This window comes from Phaethon aethereus (assembly GCF_964289735.1).
Source record: "Phaethon aethereus genome assembly, chromosome: 2".
NCBI lineage: Eukaryota > Metazoa > Chordata > Aves > Phaethontiformes > Phaethontidae > Phaethon > Phaethon aethereus.
The window spans coordinates 87,199,324-87,219,046 of record NC_138582.1 but is presented as its reverse complement, the minus strand read 5'-3'; the positions used below and the strand labels follow the sequence as shown (position 1 = coordinate 87,219,046).

The following is a 19,723-nucleotide window of genomic DNA, read 5'->3' as shown; positions in this document are numbered from 1 at the left end:
AATTAATTAGCATTTAAGGGAAATGGGTTTGGAATAATTATCAGATTGCTTTTAAGCAGCTATGTTTACAGGCACATCTCTGTTTTCTATTAACTTCTTGCTAGGGAAAAATAACGAATAAGTACACATTTTGAGTTTTGAATCTGTTCTATGTTCATACTTTTTGACTAAGTCTCAGGAGAATTAAAAAAAAAAAGTATTTCCCTGTTCCTCACAGCTCCAGTGAAAGTCAAAGTTGCCCATTCTTCCCAAAGGCAAAGAGCCTTTTATTGCTCTTATATATGTGGGCAAATAAGCACAATCTTCTCCACCTGTCCATACTGCTACTCTTCCCACATGCCTTAGGTGACCGACCTACAGGACTGTGCCAACAGCCTGTACACATGCACTAAGACACCTCTTTGCAAGCCCCGTGAGGCCACTTCCAGCCTATTGCAGCTACAAACGGATGTAAAGAGACCAGATCTGATCCACTCTTCATTGTTATTCATACCTTAAAATAAAGATATTTCACATATCTTTTCTTCCCTCTAAGCCTATCTAGTGCTTTCCAAAGTGACTGATGATATAAGTGATCAAGGTCACAGAAGCTATGTATCAGGTTCTTGGGAACTCAAGGATTTCAAATAATCTGAACACCAGAAGTACTAAATCTTTTATTATATAGCATCTTTCTTTGAGCATTCCAACTCTGCAAAAAATAAACAAACAAATAATTCTTTATTGTCTTCTTCTTGCAATGATGCTATTAGCTGGGAAGAGAAAAATAACAAAACTTGAGCTAGCTAGACTGCTGTTATGATAAATGAGTAATCTTTACTCATTTGTATCTACTTTGTTTAATATTTTTCACATACAGATACTTCATCGATTGGAAGAATGATGTGGACAGCTACTTCACAATAGATGCTACTGAAGGAACCATTGCTACCAATGAATTACTGGATAGAGAAAGCACAGCGCAGTACAATTTCTCTATAATTGCAAGTAAAGTTAGTAAGTATGACACAAACTGAGTTAATATACTAATATGGTATTTTTTTCAGAATGTAGTGCCCAGGCATAAATATGTTGTGAAAAGTGCATGTATTGTCAAGAGATTACCTAAGAAGGCCCAATAAATATATTTATGCCAGACTCACTGTGAGTCTAAGTGTGATGTTCAAACAACATGAATAGTAAGGTTTTTCTAGGACCCCTCATGTAGGCACAATTCCCTCAGAAACTCAAAAACATTTTGTCAATATGGAGAGCATGAGGAGCTCTGTGGAGACCTTCCAATTCTTATTTCTGATTTTGTAATTCACTCCTACTATAAATCAGTTCAGTCAAATAACAGGTCTGTCAATCTGCTTTTTGAAGGCAGAAAAATTTAAAGACTCGTCTGATTCTCAGACTACATACTAGTTTAGTACACTAAAATTGACTCAAGATGTAAGGCCCTACATGAATCTGTATGCTTCATCTCTGCTCTTGTGTTTTCTCTCTACCCGACTTTCTGCCTAACCACTTGTTTCTTTTCTTTGTGTCTTCTCCTACATCCTTTTTTTTTTTTTTTGTAAGAAGTCCCTTCTTCTCCTATTATTATGTAGCTGCAGCTTTCTTCATTGCCATCCTTCTGTGTAGCATTCCTCCTTTATGAGCCTGTCAAACCAAAACTCTTGTATGGATATACCACCCTTTGAATACAAGTCTTTTGGTCACTTAGTGGTTGTGTAAAGGCCACAGAAGTTTTTCTGTTGACATCAACAGTCTGTAGAAGAGGACCCCTGCTGTATTTCCTATTCATTCTGTACTGTTTATGTGTCTAGAAATTCAAGTTTCTAAAGCAAAGAACATGTTTTCCTCAATATATTGCTTGGCACTGAGTCTTCAAAAAGTAATACATGATACTAGCAGAAAGACGGAGATTTTGGAAGCAGAGAAGGTATACATTATTTAAAATAAAAAATAAATTCTCAGTTGTAGTTATCTCAAAAAGAACCATGGGCTTTCTCCCTGGAACCTGAATATATGATGAGAACACCAGTCAAATGAACATTTGTATTTTATCCGTACCTTGGAAAAGGAATACACTAACAGAGGACACTATCACAAGTGATTGAGTATATGGAGATACATCTGCATGTGTGTATTGACAGAAAGTCCATCAGAACTGTAATTTGTTTCCAGAGAAACTGAAAGGCAGGTAGTTGCAGAGGGGAGGTCTCATAATGGTCTGTTTCAGTAAAACTTAACTATTTAGATTTCTTGGTGGACAAAGAACATTTGAGATTTGTAAATTTTTTATGCATTAAGGCAGCAGTTTAGTAAAATTGGTGTGAATCTGTTTATTATTCCCAAGAGTGCTTAAAGCTCATTAAAACCCCCAAGTTTACTTGTCTATGCACCTTCCTGGCACATATATAGTAATATCATATTTATGTAGAGCTGTAGCAGGTGGGCTATATTATGAAATTCCTAATTTTAACAATTAACCTAATTAAGAATCTACACCTAAGACATATTTGTGATTCATTTCAGCATGCCTCAAAATATTTATACATTAACCGTTACCCATAGCAGTAAAAACAATTGCCATACTTGTACTACACCAGCAACTGGCAGTATTTTGGAGGATTTGAGGTACACTAATTGTCAAAATTTTATGTGCAATTCTCTGACTAAGAGCTAGCACAGAAATAAAGGCTGAGGTTTGAGGGGTGACACACTGCACACAATCAAAAGTGGTTAGGGAGAAGAGAAGAAAACATCTGAAGAAAAAGAGGGGGGGAAAATTAATATATTTGAAGTATGCCACTTGTTCAGTGATGATGTGGAAACACTGAAACTGCCATCTCTAACACGAGAAAAAGTGCACGGAAGAGTGCCTTCACATATACATGATTTCCTAAGGAAAATGGTCCAGTATTGTAATTAGTTGCATAAACTTGCCTCAGGAATGGACACTATTGTTACCTAAATATGTGCAGTTCTACATGACCTTATCTCTTTAAAATAAACAAACTTCAAACTACTAATAGTCATATTAAGTTGTGTTACTTAAAAAACTTTATTGCTAAAATATGTATTTTGCTTTCTCACTGTGAGAGAACAACAAAGCCCCACCTTTTAGACAAGTCCTAATGGTCATCCTGCAAATTATCTTTTCTTGAACAGGCCAATTGTAAACAAAACCCACCAGCTTTATCCTATCAGGTCAGAGAAAGAAATAAATTAAACCAGCTTTTGCATCATTCCCCTATATCTGGAAAATGATGCCAAGGTCATGAGCAGGTCTGTATGGACTCCCTGCCTGTGCCTTAGCCCTGGAGCCTTCTAGTGATTGTTGTCCTTTGTTCTTCTCTAGCTTCAGAATGAAACCCTGTATGAATCACAGATGATGCTTGTGTTACTTTTTTTCTCACACCCAGTAAAACCTTGACATAATGTTAGGGCTTTTGAGTAATCAAGTTACCTTTCAAAAAATTATATGCAGTTTAGATAGCTTAATATAGCAGCAATCGATTGATAAATATAAATGTATATAAGGATATACCATTTAATCTTTTCTTACAAGCTGATAAATCTATTATTACCACTAAAGCACCAGAAGTTACAAGTTCTAAAGAAATACATTTCAAAAATGAGGCAGAAGATAATTACCTTGTGTTTATTAAAGTAACCTTTAGTGACATTACTTATTGCGTAGAAAAAAAAAATTTGTTCAAAAACCTGGTTGTTTGGGAATTTGTAAATGGTTTAATGTCAAGTGTCCTCATTCTGCATTTATTTGACATATAAATATATACACATATATACATACATATATACATATTGAGATCATTCTTCCCTAAACTACATGTGCTGCCCCTTCATCCCTGACTACAACAGACAATGGTGCAGAGAGGCCTAACTTGGACCATTAGCAAACAGTTAATTATGAAATCTGCTTGTCCTAGGTTTGCTTGCATCAACTTGTACACTCACAGCCAGGGAAGTCCTGGTTACGCAGCAATAACACAGTACATCTTGCATAAGGACAGTAGCTGCTGGTTCCACATAGGGAACTGGGATAAGCAAAGTTATCCTACCCAGGTTATGCAATGATCAGTTTGGACCATGTATCATTATACCGTGATCTTTATTTATAACCCTGAAAAAATTCCAAACATCTGATCTAAACACCGTCTGGGAATCTGTCCCCAGATAGCAGCATGTTGAGAACATCTCAGAGGTGCACCTAGCATGGAGTGATGGATAGCCTACTGTCATATTTAACAGAATACACCATAATTTTATTCTCACTCTCTTTAAAGAAGCCTGTCCCAAAGTAGAGATCTTTTTAAGTGGGAGGTGCATGATTGTTCTGCTGACCCGTGTATGATGACTGGGGTTGAAGGCTGGGGGATGAAGGGATTTAAAGCAGCCCTGCCGAGAAGGACTTGGGGGTAGTGGTGGATGAAAAGCTGGACATGAACTGGCAATGTGTGCTCACAGCCCAGAAAGGCAATCGTATCCTGGGCTGCATCAAAGAAGCATGGCCAGCAGGTTGAGGGAGGTGATTTCTGCCTCTCTACTCCACTCTGGTGAGAACCCATCTGGAGTCCTGCATCCAGCTCTGGAGCCTTCAGCACAGGAAAGATATGGACCTGTTGGAGAGGGTCCAGAGGAGGGCCTCAAAAATGATGAAAGGGATAGAACACCTCTCCTATGAGGACAGGCTGAGAGGGTTGGGATTGCTCAGCCTGGAGAAAAGAAGGCTCCAGGGTGACTTTATTGCAGCCTTCCAGTACTTAAAGGGGGCCTATAAGAAAGATGGGGACAGACTTTCTAGCAGGGCCTCTAGCGATAGGACAACGGCTAATGGTTTTAAACTAAAAGAGGGTAGATTTAGTCTAGACATAAGAAAGAAATTTTTCACAATGAGTGGTGAACCACTGGCACAGGTTGCCGAGAGAGATGTTAGATGTCCCATTCCTGGCAACCCAGGTTGGATGGGGCTCTGAGAAACTTGATCTAGTTGAAGATGTCCCTGCTCATGGCAGGGGGTTTGCACTAGATGTCCTTAAAATCTCCCTTCCAACCCAAACTATTCTATGATTCTATGACACAGATGTGAAGGCTGTTGAAAGCAGAAGGTCCCTTAGCCATCCATAGAAATACAGCCTTTGTATAGAACAAAGCCTATGAACGGAGCGAGGGATGTTCCAGACTCACACTTTTTTCCCTCCATTTCACTTCCCAATTTCTCCATACTTCTTTTCGCTCCCTGACTATATTTCATTGCAGGTTTTAGTCTTCTCAGAGTAAATCAACACCCTAGTGGCCTTCGAGGTTGCTGTTGCTGAACGTATTTGTTCCCACAGACGCTATCAAACTAATAGATTAAACATGGCTTGCATTCATTTTAAGCACAAAGGCTAGCTGGCACTGAGTAGCTGTTAAACATTTACCTTCCAAACATTGCCCACATGTAAATTAATTTGAGTGGTCCCTTGCCCACACAAATTCCCAGTACATGCATGTGAATTGTCCTCAAGATCACTAGTTGTCCCAGGCCAAAACTGTGCCAAGAACAGCTGTAAGAACTTAACGGTATAAAAAAACGTACTCCAGTGCTCAAAAAGTTCCCCAGTGTGCTGCTTAATTATCTAGTATGGAAACGGTTTCTGCATCTTACAAAAGAGAAAATAGATAAAAAGCATAAGATCTTATTTCTGCTGTCCCGTCCTCAAGGCACTAGTTAACATTGAAAATAGACTCCTCTAACTCTAGGCCCACATTTTGTGAATGTTAAAGAAACCTCAGCTTAAATCTCAAGATGGGGTTTATCTTCTCCTGCATACCATAACGGGGATTAAGGTATCACCAGCTCTCCTCAGTGGTCAGTATCTGTTTTCTCATATCTCAGATTTTTCACACGTTCATTAATCAAAGTTTTTTATGTATTTTCTACTACTGTAATATCCTTGAACTATGAAGATGTTAGCAGATGTTTGTACTTGAGCAAAAGAAGGAAGCAGGGTTGTCACTCTTACAGACAGAAAAACTGAGGAAGGAAGAAGCTAATTAATTTGCTTGTATCTTACAGGCAGAATTGAAACCTGAAATCAGTTTCTTAATTCCTAGGCTAATGATTTAACCAACTTGTCTTCTCATCTCTGTAATCTGGGTTTAAAAGGCATGAGCAGATGTTTATAGTGACTCACTCACTGATGACAGCATGCATGTCACTACTGTGTTCACAGGGCTCAAAAAGATTGGATTTTGAGACAAACAGCAAACAAAACAAAACCAGAGAAAATGGAGACCAAATCTGCAAAGTGGTCTTTTGAAATGCAATTCTTCATCCTCATTCACATCAAGTATTACAGGTCTTTGTAATTATACATGAATTCAAATCTGTAAGCAAGCTTCTTGCAGTCTTCCTTTATATACATGAGTAAACTGATATCAGTGCAAACCAGAAAGAAAATTAATCACATAAATAAAGTGAAACCCAGAAGCAGGTCCATCTTATGTTGTAGTAATTCTGTTTACTTTCATCATTGATTTTTGTTGACCATTTATGCAAGGCAGAATTCTACCTTGCTAAAATACTTAGCAAGAAAATATTTTGGCATCTAATATATCTTTCAAAGAATCACAGAAAATAAATCACAGACCATCAGTGAGACATAAATATAAAAAGTATACTCATATTCATGTATATTTCCAAAGTATATTATCCTATTGTGATTTTGAGGAAGGCAAAATATCAAATCCCTTTGTTCGTTTTAAAAATATACAGTCCCATAATATGTACACTGTTCCAAAAAGCTGAAATAATGATTTATGTAAAATATTTCAAAAAAATATAACTTAAAAAGACTTATTATAGAAACTGATCTGTTTAATAGAAATTATCAAAATCAGATAATATCTCCCATATACATAATGCAAAAATTTTGAATACATTCATTCTTTTACTGGAAAGGCAGTGTTAACATATTTCTAAAAGGAAACAAATATTTATGCCTGTATTTTCATCATGGCAACACATTAATCTCTAATGTGTTTGAAGAATGTATCCTGAATTCCTGTTGCTCAGTGTTGTACTTTAAAATAAACGTACAAAAACTAAACTAAAAACTGAATTACTGCATGTGAGTTGCTGCGTTCTTTGCAGCGGGTACCACTAGGAGAGAAGTTTCAAGTTAGGTTGTTTTTGCCAGTAACTGCATGAACTTGACCTACTCAGGGCTTTTCTGATCTCTGTATATATTCAGAGTCGGAGTTCTGCCCTCTACTGACTAAAATAACATCTTAGTACTTTTGTATTTCCTATGTATAATAGGAAAGCAACCAATTCAACCGTGAGCAAGCAACCTAGATCTCTTCTGGCTCTTCGAGCATCTGAAGAACAACTGCCTAATTCCCAACTGCTAGACCAAACCCTGCTTCCATTCATATGGCACAATGCCTTTATCCACAGAGACGTTCTGCAAATAGGGATAATGCTGGAAATGAATGAGGATCAAAAGAGATATTCTTAGATATGGTCACTATTAATTAGATATGTTCATAGGAAGGAACTACAAATATTGTGTGATATGGATAGTGGATTTTGTGGTGGGTTTTTTTTTAGATTCCAAGTTGAGTTTGTAGTTTATCCACTACTTGTAAACAGGTGAAGCACACTTCTACTTGCAGCTAGTCCTACTTAACTAGGAAACCATTGGGAAATACCTTTTGGCTTTGACAGGGTCCTCCCGCAAACACTTCATTTAGTAGTTCAAGAACAAGAACGAAATCATGTAAAATTTCTACAGTGCCACCATGAAAAGACTTTGCCCCTTGTTGTGTTAGTTATAAAGAACAGAAATGCAAAGGTTTATACAAACTACAGAGTAAGCAGCTAAGATTCAAGAAAACTGTTCTTGTACTTAACCATGACCCCATGCTGTCACCCCTACACCACCCTGATTCATATGATTTCTTTAATAGTTAACCATGTCTGTATCGTGGCTGCCACTCTTCCGAAATGCAAAAGGATAAAATAATTTTCCTTTTGACTCACCAGCTAAACTGTTTTTTATCTATCTGCTGTCTTGCAAGGGGTCTCAGCATAAAGTAAAAGAGAATATTGTCTGCTTTGTATTGCATTTCTGTCTCCTTTCTGTCAGATATTGCATTTACAGGTGAACTTGTTTATAAAATGCATTTAGCGACTGATGAAGATTATCTGCATTGGTAGGACAATGGAAAGAAGCATAATGTATACAGTTTTTTGTAATTTCTTTTGCACAAAAGTATTTGCTGCTTGCAAATACTTATGCAGTTGAAGAAATAACTGTTATTACATAGCCTAATGGTTTAACCACAAGTTGAATGCTAGCTCTACATGTTTCGCTGCTAAATTTATCACTGACTCTGTCTGGCTTTCAGGAAGATTTTTCTTTGTACCTTTGGCTCTTACTTTTCTCCATTTTCTAAATGGGTATGCTCCACTTACCTCCTTAATATCTTGAAGATGTAAACAGTGGCTAAGCAATAAATATTGATTTTCTCCATTCCATTGTGGAAAACGGAATTAATTTTTAATCATTGGAAGCATTTTTCCACAGATCCATGAAAAGTGATCTGAGAAAGTTTGCATCTTTAATTACAGGTACAATTTCAAATTCTTTAATTTATGCTCTGATAAACATAATAATGTTGATTGATTCCTTACTCCATGAAGAGTAATGGATCAAAGTCTGGCACAAAATGAGAAGTTTGCTTTCTGATTTTTTTCCTTAGTACAAATCAGAAATAAACGGAAGTCAAGGTCTTTAAGAAGTCACAGTACTGGAATCAAAACAGTTTATTACAGCTCATAGGCACTGATGATGACAACAAACATAAATAGTATTCCTTAATTCTTTTCTCCTAAAAATCTTTTATAGGTAACCCACTATTAACCAGCAAAGTCAACGTTATAATAAATGTTCTGGATGTCAACGAGTTTCCTCCTGAAATTTCAGTTCCATATGAGACATCTGTATGTGAAAACGCGAAACCAGGACAGGTATTTCAAATTTGTAATGCTTGCTATTTTGATTTTCCTTTCCTTTTTATTTATAGCAACAGGAATTTCTGGGTTTGAAAATGACATCATGATTAGAATTCTTTAACAAATAAAATGTCTGCATTGGAAATACATTTTAGAATTCTGCTTTTTGACTTTTACGGTCTGTTTATGGTCTATTTGTTTTTATTATCTCTGACTATGTAGGCCTAAGCCACCCTTCATTGTGCATTTAATAGCTATGACAAAAGAAAGAATCCCTTCCTTAAAGACACTTAAATATAAGGGTAAAACTGCAGTGAATAAATGGAGTAAGATGGATTACATACATTTCTTTGTCCTATTCTGAGAAAAAGAACCCACAACCCTAAAGACAATCCTCCTGATAGCTTGTTTTTATAAGCAGTTTCAAATACATACATAGCATGCAAAACCTATTTCAGATTCAGAATATCACCTCATACCATGAGTGATGCCAGTATTAACAGAGCGGCCCCACAAGCTCTTGGCACGTGCTCCTTCCGCACAAGATCTGTGCAATTAAACACAGTGCTGCACAGCCCCAAGGCCGACCATCATACGTATTAACAGCTGTTTCCAAGACAAGACTTGTAACTTCAACTGTTCAACTTTGAGAGTTACTGCCAGCCATGGAAGTAACATATTCAGCCTTCTATGTAATCAGTTACTTCTCTTTATATGTACGTAATACATAATCAGTCCATGTGATTTTTATTGCCTTTATTACAGATTTGTCCATGGCATCATTTGATATTCCTGTCTCTTTTTTTTTAAATATGTTTCAACTAACTACCATATAACCTAATTTAACTTCTAGTTTATCAGATACCTTTAGTTAGTACCTTATCCAGGCACTAACAGTAGAAAGGGGAGCCTTTTACAGGGAAGACTGAGACAAGCACTGAGCTGTCAAAAATTATAAATATTTAGACTTTTGTTACATAAAAAATGCCTTCCTTTTAAAAAGATCAGTGGCAATCCTACTATGAAACACTTTAACTACACTGTGCTTACCTGAAATCTAGTAGATATGACTCTGGGACCCAAAAGCTCCTTCACACCTGATGGTGCAGACCTTTCAACCCTTTCTACTTCATTTCAAGCTGTAAAATCAGGGTGTAGCTTTGCCAAGTACTACAACATATAGCGGTCCTAACAGTAATAGTAGCAGCAGCAGATAAAGTGAATCACTCACCTGAAAACAATTAGTAGTATTTTGATACAAAAGACAAATATTAAATACTTCCATTATGAATATAAGGTAAATCTTTCTAATTTCCTTCAGATGTGTCAAAGCAAGACCTTCTGAGACATCATGAGCCACCTGGAGGCTATAGTGTTCAGACTTCTTGCCTCCACTGTCCAGTATACTGGGGGAATGAGAGTAATCCAGCCAGATTTCAAGTTCATTGTTTTATTTGATGTTCACTTTATGCTTCTACCAAACTGCTTCCTTTAGAAGAGTGAACTGACTTCAGAATTAATCTTAATCTGGTTTCAGGTGATACAGACTGTCACTGCAGCAGACAAAGATTTGTCACCAGCTGGGCAAAGGTTTTCCTTCAGACTGTCCCCTGAGGCTTCCAACAAACCAAATTTCACAGTCCATGACTACAGAAGTAAGTTACTTACCCGTATCTCTCTCTCAGAGCAGCAGGCTGTGATTATAATGACAAATATGATTACTTTGTGTTAGTCATGTCTACAGGCTAACTTTTTTATTTGACATTTCTAATTGTTAAACTATCTAGGACATATATTAATATAAATTCAGGTCTTGCACCTTTTTCTCATTTTTAGGGGACAGGAATTGTCAGAACACCAAAGGCTGAGATTTCCCTACAGTTTTATTTTCTTCCTTTTATCACTCAGTATCTCAGGAAGAACTCATATGCCAATGCAGGTATACCTTTAAACAAGGCATTATTACTGCCTTCTTTAAATATTGTTACTTTGCTAACTGTTTTCAAAGTACCCAGCTGTTGTATTTTCTGGGGGATGCATAGTCCTGCAGAAGAATTAGTTCTAAATATGGACAGTGCTGCTGGAATATAACATCCCGCAACACTCTTAATGATTTGTAGATTTATATAACATCTCTGATATTCCCCCAATTTTTGTCATAACTGATCATCTTTGTTTTCTTTTTCACTTGAATGCTTTTGATAAATGGCAAAGAACAACTCAAGACAAAAAAATGGATTTTTTTTCTATTGTAAACGTCTTCAAGCATGCAATCTTGTGAACAGACTCAGCTAAAACACCATAATGAATTGTAGTAAATTTTCACCACTAATTAATCACATAAGGAAAAAAATTAACAACGAGTTTATCAGCTATTAAGTGATCTTTAAAGAACTGTGATATGATAAGCTTTTAATAAAAACGGGTTTATATTACTCTGCAAAGAAAGAACACCTAAAGTTCAAAGGAAGTTCAGTAACATTCCTTTACTTATTTAACTATATAGGTTATAAGCATTACTTTTAAGAAAAACTATTTAATTCTTAATTTTAAAAATGTTATTAACTATATTCATTATTATTTTTAATTTAAATTTGAGATGACACTGAGTATGATGTAAAAGGTTTCTTTCTTGAGAATTAAGTAACCCAAGCCCTAAAAAGGGCTAGAAATAGATAACACACAGGATAAAAAAGTTTCAGAGGCCACTTATTTAGCATTTTATAAAACAATTTAAATATATGACCCACGTTATTTTTGAAGCCATGCACTCTTGTCAATTGTTGAATGATACAAAACTGACGCCAACAAAATAAGCATAACTCTTAATCATGAAGACCTTTATCATTAAGAATGTTCGGGAAGAAATAAATCTGAAACAGCGGAAAAATAAACTGCTTATTTTCTCTTTTTATATAGCTCCCCTGTAAGGATTACAAGACAAAAATGGCTTATTCACAAACTTATTAGTGACTTTTATCTTATTATGTACATTACATACATTGTGTACAAAACATGTATTATATATATTTTATAGATGAGCAAAGAATTTCACTTAATGATTTGTAAATACAGTCTATTATGATACCATAATAATTCATAGTATTGCAGACATGAATAATAGTATCTTATGAAACAAAAATATGTAGATCAGCATTTTATCAGAGGCCATTCAAATAGTTTTCTTGAGACAGACAGCTCAATGAACATGAAGGACAACCTTACAATGGATTCAAGTCCCCTTACTTCTATTCTTGATAGAGTAGGTCATTACTCTTCTCCAGAAGTGCCTAGTCTAAACAGTTTGGTTTTAACAGCTACTAATATTTAAAAATGTTGTGGCTGAGTTTTGGAGACAGTCTTGTTTAATATCTTTACTGATGATCTAGATGAGGGGATCGAGTGTTCCCTCAGTAAGTTTTTAGATGACACCAAGTTGGCTGGGAGTGTTGATCTGCTGGAGGGTAGGAAGACTCTGCAGAGGGATCTGGACAGGCTGGATCAATGGGCTGAGGTCAACTGTATGAGGTTTAATAAGGCCAAGTGCTGGGTTCTGCACTTGGGTCACAACAACCCCATGTAACACTACAGGCTTGGGGAGGAGTGGCTAGAGAGCTGCCTGCTGGAAAAGGACCTGGGAGGTGCTGGTTGACAGCTGGCTGAACATGAGCCGGCAGTGTGCCCAGGTGGCCAAGAAGGCCAACAGCATCCTGGCCTGTATCAGAAATAGTGTGGCCAGCAGGAGCAGGGAAGTGATCGTGCCCCTGTACTCGGCACTGGTGAGGCTGCACCTCGAATCCTGTGTTCAGTTTGGGGCCTCTCACTACAAGAAGGACATTGAGGTGCTCGAGGGTGTCCAGAGAAGGGCAGCGAAGCTGGTGAAGGGTCTGGAGCACAAGTCTTATGAGGAACGGCTGAGGGAACTGGGGTTGTTTAGTCTGGAGAAGAGGAGACTGAGGGGAGACCTTATCGCTCTCTACAACTACCTGAAAGGGTGTTGTGGCAAGGTGGGTATTGGTCTCTTCTACCAAGTAGCTAGCGGTAGAACAAGATGAAATGGCCTCAAGCTGAGCCAGGGGAGGTTTAGACTAGATATCAGGAAAAATTTCTTTATGGACAGAGTGGTCAAACATTGGAAGAGGCTGCCCAGGGAAGTGGTGGAGTCACCACCACTAGAAGTGTTCAAAAAACGTGTAGACGTGGCACTTCAGGACATGGTTTAGTGGGCATGGTGGTGTTGCATTAATGGTTGGACTTGATGATCTTAAAGGTCTTTTCCAACCTTAATGGTTCCGTGATTCTGTGATTCTGTGATTTCAGTATCTAACTATAATTATGCCAAGCAAGATTTAAATACTTTACATCTATGTCCCACTAGATGTACAGTTTTGGATAACGCTTAAGTTTGTTTCCCCTTAAGGCTGTACTGTAGTTTCTGTTATTTTCTGTTCCCTTCCTAGCTGTTGGTAGTATTTCCTTGGAAAATGCAGCGTGATGAACTTTGTTAATGTTTATAATTAAAAAGAAAAAAAAAGTTCTCTGTATCTTAACAGAAGAAGGAAAATATACCTTTTTAGAGTTTCCTCATAGTTTACATGAATGACTTTCATCTTTTCACTTTTCAACACATTTGAAGTCCCGTATGGGTAGTATCTTCATAATTATGTAGACTTATAACACAACTACTGTGTATTTCTAAATACCTTTGCTGGTTTGGTCAGGATTTCTTTAAAGAGCAAGATTTGATTTCTTTTTTTCTGTCCATTTACTAAAATATCCACCAAGATTTAATTTTTTCAAATAATTACAAACTACTGTTTTAAATATAAGTCTTCCAGTACTTCTCAGGTAATTTTAACTTATTTAATTCCTCAAAAGAATCTTTAAACTTAAAAAGGCTATACAGTAATTAAACTCAATGACCCTTCTTATTTACAGCTTCTGTGAAGTGTGCTTGGCATATGAGTTTGGTGAGGAAATCATTCAAATATTATTAGATAATTAAATTTCCCAATTAATACCAGTAATAATGACACCAAGATGACTTTGGATCTCAGTAGTTTGTTAGCAAACTTTATCTACTGTATAAAAACAAATGCAATATTCCCATAAACAATAGAAATAAAACCCACCAAGACACAGAATTTTTCATGCATAAATGTTTGTGTGTGTATGTACCTATATACACACTCTTAAAAGGGTTTCATAACACTTACTAAAAAAGAAGTAGTACACTATTTATTAAAGTATAAGGAAGATGGAAAAAAAACTTTTGTGGAATATTTTCCAACTATAAAAGACTTTTTCATTTTTGATGTTTCACAGAGATATTAGAAAAATCTGTCCAAACATAAACTCTGTACAATATTTTCAATATCTTCTACCTTTTGTTTGCCAGCAAGGTTGAAGGTCTGTTCTGTGCACAGTTTAGAGATATAATGACACAACCTTATTTTCCTTACAGAAACCTTTTCAAAAAATAAATACCATTATCTTTTGAGTTAGCGATTATGTTCATACCAAGAAGGTACTTTGTGAAAGGAATTTTGATTTCTTTTTTTGAGGAAATAATCTTGTTCACTGTGTTACAATTAATGCTTTTACAAGTAAATGTGTTGGTTAACATTTTTAAACACATGAACAAGCCAAACAACCAGTGTTATTCTATACAGCTAAAAATCATGAGAGTTGCGATATTACAGCAGGTATAATATACCTGTAGTGCACCCAGCAGAATACACTTTTCCAGGTTCCATACTTCTTCAGAATAGAGAATCATAAAATAGTTTGGGTTGGAAGGGACCTTTTAAGGACATCTAGTGCAAACCCCCTGCAAGGTCATCTTCAACTAGACCAGAGCTCAGAGCCCCGTCCAACCTGACCTTGAATGTTGCCAGGGATGGGGCATCTACCACCTCTCTGGGCTGCCAGTCTTTCACCACCCTCATTGGGAAAAATTTATTCCTTATGTCTAGACTAAAACTGCCCTCTTTTAGTTTAAAACCACTAGCCCTTGTCCTATCACTAGAGGCCCTGCTAAAAAGTCTGTCCCCATCTTTCTTAGAAGCCCCCCATAAGTACCCAAAGGCTGCAAGAAGGTGTCTCCAGACCCTTCTCTTCTCCAGGCTGAACAACCCCAACTCTCTCAGCCTTTATTCATAGGAGAGATGCTCCACCCCTCTGAACATTTTTGAGGTCCTCCCTGGACCTGCTCCAACAGGTCCATGTATTTCCTGTGCTGAGGGCTCCAGAGCTGGACGCAGGACTCCAGGTCGGGTCTCACCAGAGCAGAGTAGAGGGGCAGAATCACCTCCCTCAACCTGCTGGCCACGCTGCTTTGGGTGCAGCCCAGGATATGGCCTTCTGGGCTGTGAGCACACATTGCCGGCTCATGTCCAGCTTTTCATCCACCAATACCCCCAAGTCCTCTCTGCAGGGCTGCTCTCAATCCCTTCATCCCCCAGCCTGTATTGATATTGGGGGTTGCCCCAACCCAGGTGCAGGACCCTGCACGTGGCTGTGTTGAACCTCATGAGGTTCACACAGGCCCACTTCTCAAACTTGTCCGGGACCCTTTGGATGGCATCCCCTCTCTCAGGTGTGTCAATTTAATGAGGACAGAAGCAAGGCAGAAGCTCAAGGTTACTATTTGGAGTCTCTATAAATATAAACCCAGGCAAATGTTATGTTTCCAGACTATGCCTTCAGCAGTGCTGAATCCACCAGCTGTGAATAGAAGTGAGAGGCCCTGGCAGAGCTGTAGTGCTTACAGCTGAACCGTCCACCTTCCTCTTTCCATTTTGTGGACCTCACTCTGCTTTCTACAGGGCTGTTTCCCTACTAATCACACTCCGTTGCTCATGTAAGAGAGAGAATTTGCCTTCTCTCCAGACTGTTACACACGTCCTGAAAATGAAATTATTGCCAACAGACTGAAGAACCAGAAGCTGTCTCAGCCTCCGGTTGCAGCTCCAGGCTGCTCTGTGTAGAGTTCAAACACATGCCTGTGTCCATACTTTCAAAAGGGCCTTGAACAGTTGAAAGGGTTCATAGAAGAACAAAAATTGTTCAAAGACTTAAGAGCTCAATGTGTTTGATTCTCTCAAAGGAGAATGCAAAGTCATTTGGTTGCATTGTAACATGTATTACAGTGATCTTCAACATTGCAATTAAAAGAAAAAAAATAATAGAAATAATTCTATTAATAGAAACAGAAATAAGAATAGAAATAAGAGTAAGCTGGAAGACTTCAAATTAGATCTGAAACTCTTTATACAGTACAGATGACTAATTATAGAAAGAACAAGCTGAATATGGAAGTTAGTTTGATTCAAACAATTTTGAGACTTTTTTTTCTTCCAAAACTAAATGTCATTGAACTTGACCCATCCATGTGTTATGTTTGAGTTTGATAAAAAGGGGACTTCTGAAATAAACATTTTGTTAGTCAAGAGTTTACTCAATGGTGTCTGATCACAACATATCTGATTTTAGATATTTCGGGTTCCTTCTTATAGTCCTTAATCAGAACTGCACACAAGTATTTGAGTGTTGAATTCAGAGCCCTTAATCCTTCTACCTAGTGACAAAACTCCAAGGAGGGATGAAAGTCATAACATGGACAGCAAGTGACCTCTTCTAAAGATACAGTAAAGTACATCATCGGTGAGATGGCAAGAGTGACTGTTGCAGGCTAGCTTCATTCAGATCTATCAGCTAATTAATTTCCTGCTAATTTCATTTTGCTTTTGCTTTCAATGTAATTCTTTTAATCTGCTCATCATTTCCTTGTTACTCTGTTTGATTCAAGAAAAACAGTAATAACTGAATACCTACTGGGAAGAAATGACAAAATGGAAATTCTAGGAGTTCTGGACACATTCATGACTAATTGATGGAAAATGTACTGATTGTAAAGTACTCAGTTCATTTCTGTACTTATTTTTAATGGAGCAGGAAAGTTGAAGGGAAGTTTTGCATTTTGTCTAGGTATATTACTTTCCATTTTAAAGGGAAATTAATTAATAGCAACTTGATTCTAAATCCATGTGCAATCAAAGTCCTTTGGACCACAGGCTTGGAATATAAGGATATAAGGAGAAAAGAAAAGCTGAAAAACCTTCCTAATCTAATACTGGTAATGTGTTTTTTAAATTATTATTTATATCTTCTTTGAAATTTTAGCTGTCAAGCTAACAAGTTTAGAAGACATTGAATATTATTTAATGCACTGCAAAAACTGGCTGTACCAGTCACAATCCAATACCTTCTGTGATAAAACAAGGCAGTTACATTAAGCATGTCATTCACTGAGTTCCAAAAATGGAATAGCTGCCTATTACTAAAAGTGACACAAACTACAATGGTGAACTGAAGTAAACAATAAAAATCCTGTAATGACTGTATCGTGTTTTACAGACAACACAGCTGGCATTGAAACCAGGAGAAATGGTTACAGCAGAAGGCAGCAAGAGCTGTACTTTCTTCCAGTAATAATAGAAGATAGCAGTTACCCTGTCCAAAGCAGCACAAACACAATGACTATCCGTGTTTGCAGATGTGATTCTGATGGTACCATCCTGTCCTGCAATGTGGAAGCAATCTTCTTACCAGTAGGCCTCAGCACAGGAGCGCTGATTGCAATCTTGTTGTGTATTGTTATACTTCTAGGTTAGTTTTCATGAAATCATGTGTAGTGCATTACTCTGATTATTGACCTGTGAATTAATTTATGTTGTTATTAGCTTTATTTAAAGCCATTGAAAATGTGTGTCAGTTTATGAGAACTTTTATGCTTCTTCTAGGAAAGGATCCCAAAGCACTGACCATGATCGTGAATCTGTTAACACCTACAGTTTTCTTATTGCATGAAAAGAACCAGCTTTCAGTGGTATCCAAACCATATTTTTTTTCTCTGAAACAGTTTGGTTTAAATAAGTTTCTTGAAGAATTAATATTTTTAGATTATTACTAAGGTAGACAAGTCCTGCTGACAGTAACAACAGTAAGGACTTAGTAAGGGCCTTCTTTTAATTCTTTTTACCAACTTGAGCAAAACGAGAACAAAGAAATGAGGGTGGAGAAAATAATGGTAAAGTAGACTTTGACAGTCTAGATCTATGTAAAACTTTACAGGAACATTTTAATTTCAGGCAGGTGTGGATTCCACAAGATGTCATTGTCATTTGATCTACATTATATTTAAATATTGCATTACTTACAGCATGCCCAAAGCAGTCAATACTCATGTGCATCCTACTTATAATATAGCCGTAATGAACTAATAATGAAATAAAACCAACTTTGTAGCTTACACAAGAACAATGTGCACTGCAGAAAGCAGACTGATTCTTACAGATGTTAGCCTATGCTTTTTCTTGATACTAGTGGGCTTCCTAGATCTCATGCTACTCCTTATGTAGGTCTAATGAATAGGCAAAAATGACTGCAGACACAGAATATAACATATAGATACCTCTTTGCATTTGGATATTATAATAATTTACTATTTGAGTAAATTACTATAGGCTCACAGTTACATAAATAGCTTCTGAGTAGCAGTGGGTAAAAGCCAAAATTTCTGTTCAGTGTAAAAATTCTATGTTGTGAGAAAAACGTTGTTTCAAATCAGAATGAGAATGGCAAATGGTCATACTTCCCATGAAATAGGAGTTAATAGCAAATACACCCATTCTGAAGAATTTAAAAAACAAAACAAAAGAAAACAAAACCAAATCTGTCAGTTTTTTGGAAGGAAGAAGAATGTTGTCTCCTTTATCACAATTCCTTGGGACTACTTTTTTACTTTTAAGGGTTTCCTAGATAAAAGCAGCCAGGGGGAAATAAATTCCATTATTGAAAAAAGCTTCAACTTATTTTCATGTGAAGAGATAAGTCAATTAGAGCTCTGTCTTAAGGCAGCACTCCCAGGTATCTAACTTCTCTCTTACAGAGCAAAGCGCCTAGAAGCCCTAAACACATCACTGTAGCAAAATTTTTCAAGTCGCCACCTTTGTGCCCAGTAATCTGGACAATGTGAACTATGCAGAGAGCTTGGTGCTCTTTGTACAGAGATCATTTACAATGGCACGGGAAGCGGGAATACCTGAAGTCTGAATTTCCCCAGAATTTTCTAGGTGATCATGGAGGCCTTCAACAGAACTGTGTTCATGTTTCCCTAATGATTTCTTGAAATAAACACATTTTTTATTTAAAAACCCCAGCATATTCAATCAAAAATAATAATGGCAAAGAAATCCTTACCAGATCTGCTGCTGATTGATTCTCTTCATATACAAAACTAATGAAAATATTTTAATTCCTGCTTTGTACAGAACGCCAGACTGAATTACTGAGATTATGTTTGGAAGAGAGGTTTTGGTCTTTTGACAAGTCCCTTCATTCCAATCAGCCTGGAAATATTACCCATAAAAACTATTGTTAAGTAATGAGATCTCCAGTAGTGTGTGTAACCTGAGAATGGCATTTATGTTATATCCAAAATTTCTCCTTACTATTCCATTGATCAATTTAAAAACTGGTTTTGGATTTTCATTTCTTACTGTGAACCTGGCCTGACACAGAGCCATTAAAATCATAGTTGAAGTCATTCTTGTCAAATTCATTTCTACGCAAAAGTCAGTCAACATATTACCAGATTATAATCATTGCAGCTCCTGTATTCATTATTGAGTGACTTCAACAACA

At 36.9% G+C, this 19,723-nt stretch overlaps 1 protein-coding gene across 2 annotated transcripts in view; it reads left to right on the top strand.

The window, feature by feature from the left end:
- CDH12 (cadherin 12) overlaps nucleotides 1–19,723 on the top strand; it is a gene marked incomplete at both ends in the record, with an annotated part of 171,763 nt that overhangs the window by 148,833 nt on the left and 3,207 nt on the right. For both annotated transcript variants that reach the window (XM_082015102.1, XM_082015101.1), the window contains 4 exons: nucleotides 860–996; nucleotides 8,910–9,031; nucleotides 10,554–10,671; nucleotides 17,435–17,686. In XM_082015102.1, coding sequence (XP_081871228.1) covers nucleotides 860–996; nucleotides 8,910–9,031; nucleotides 10,554–10,671; nucleotides 17,435–17,686 — 629 coding nt within the window. The remainder of the gene's footprint in view (nucleotides 1–859; nucleotides 997–8,909; nucleotides 9,032–10,553; nucleotides 10,672–17,434; nucleotides 17,687–19,723) is intronic.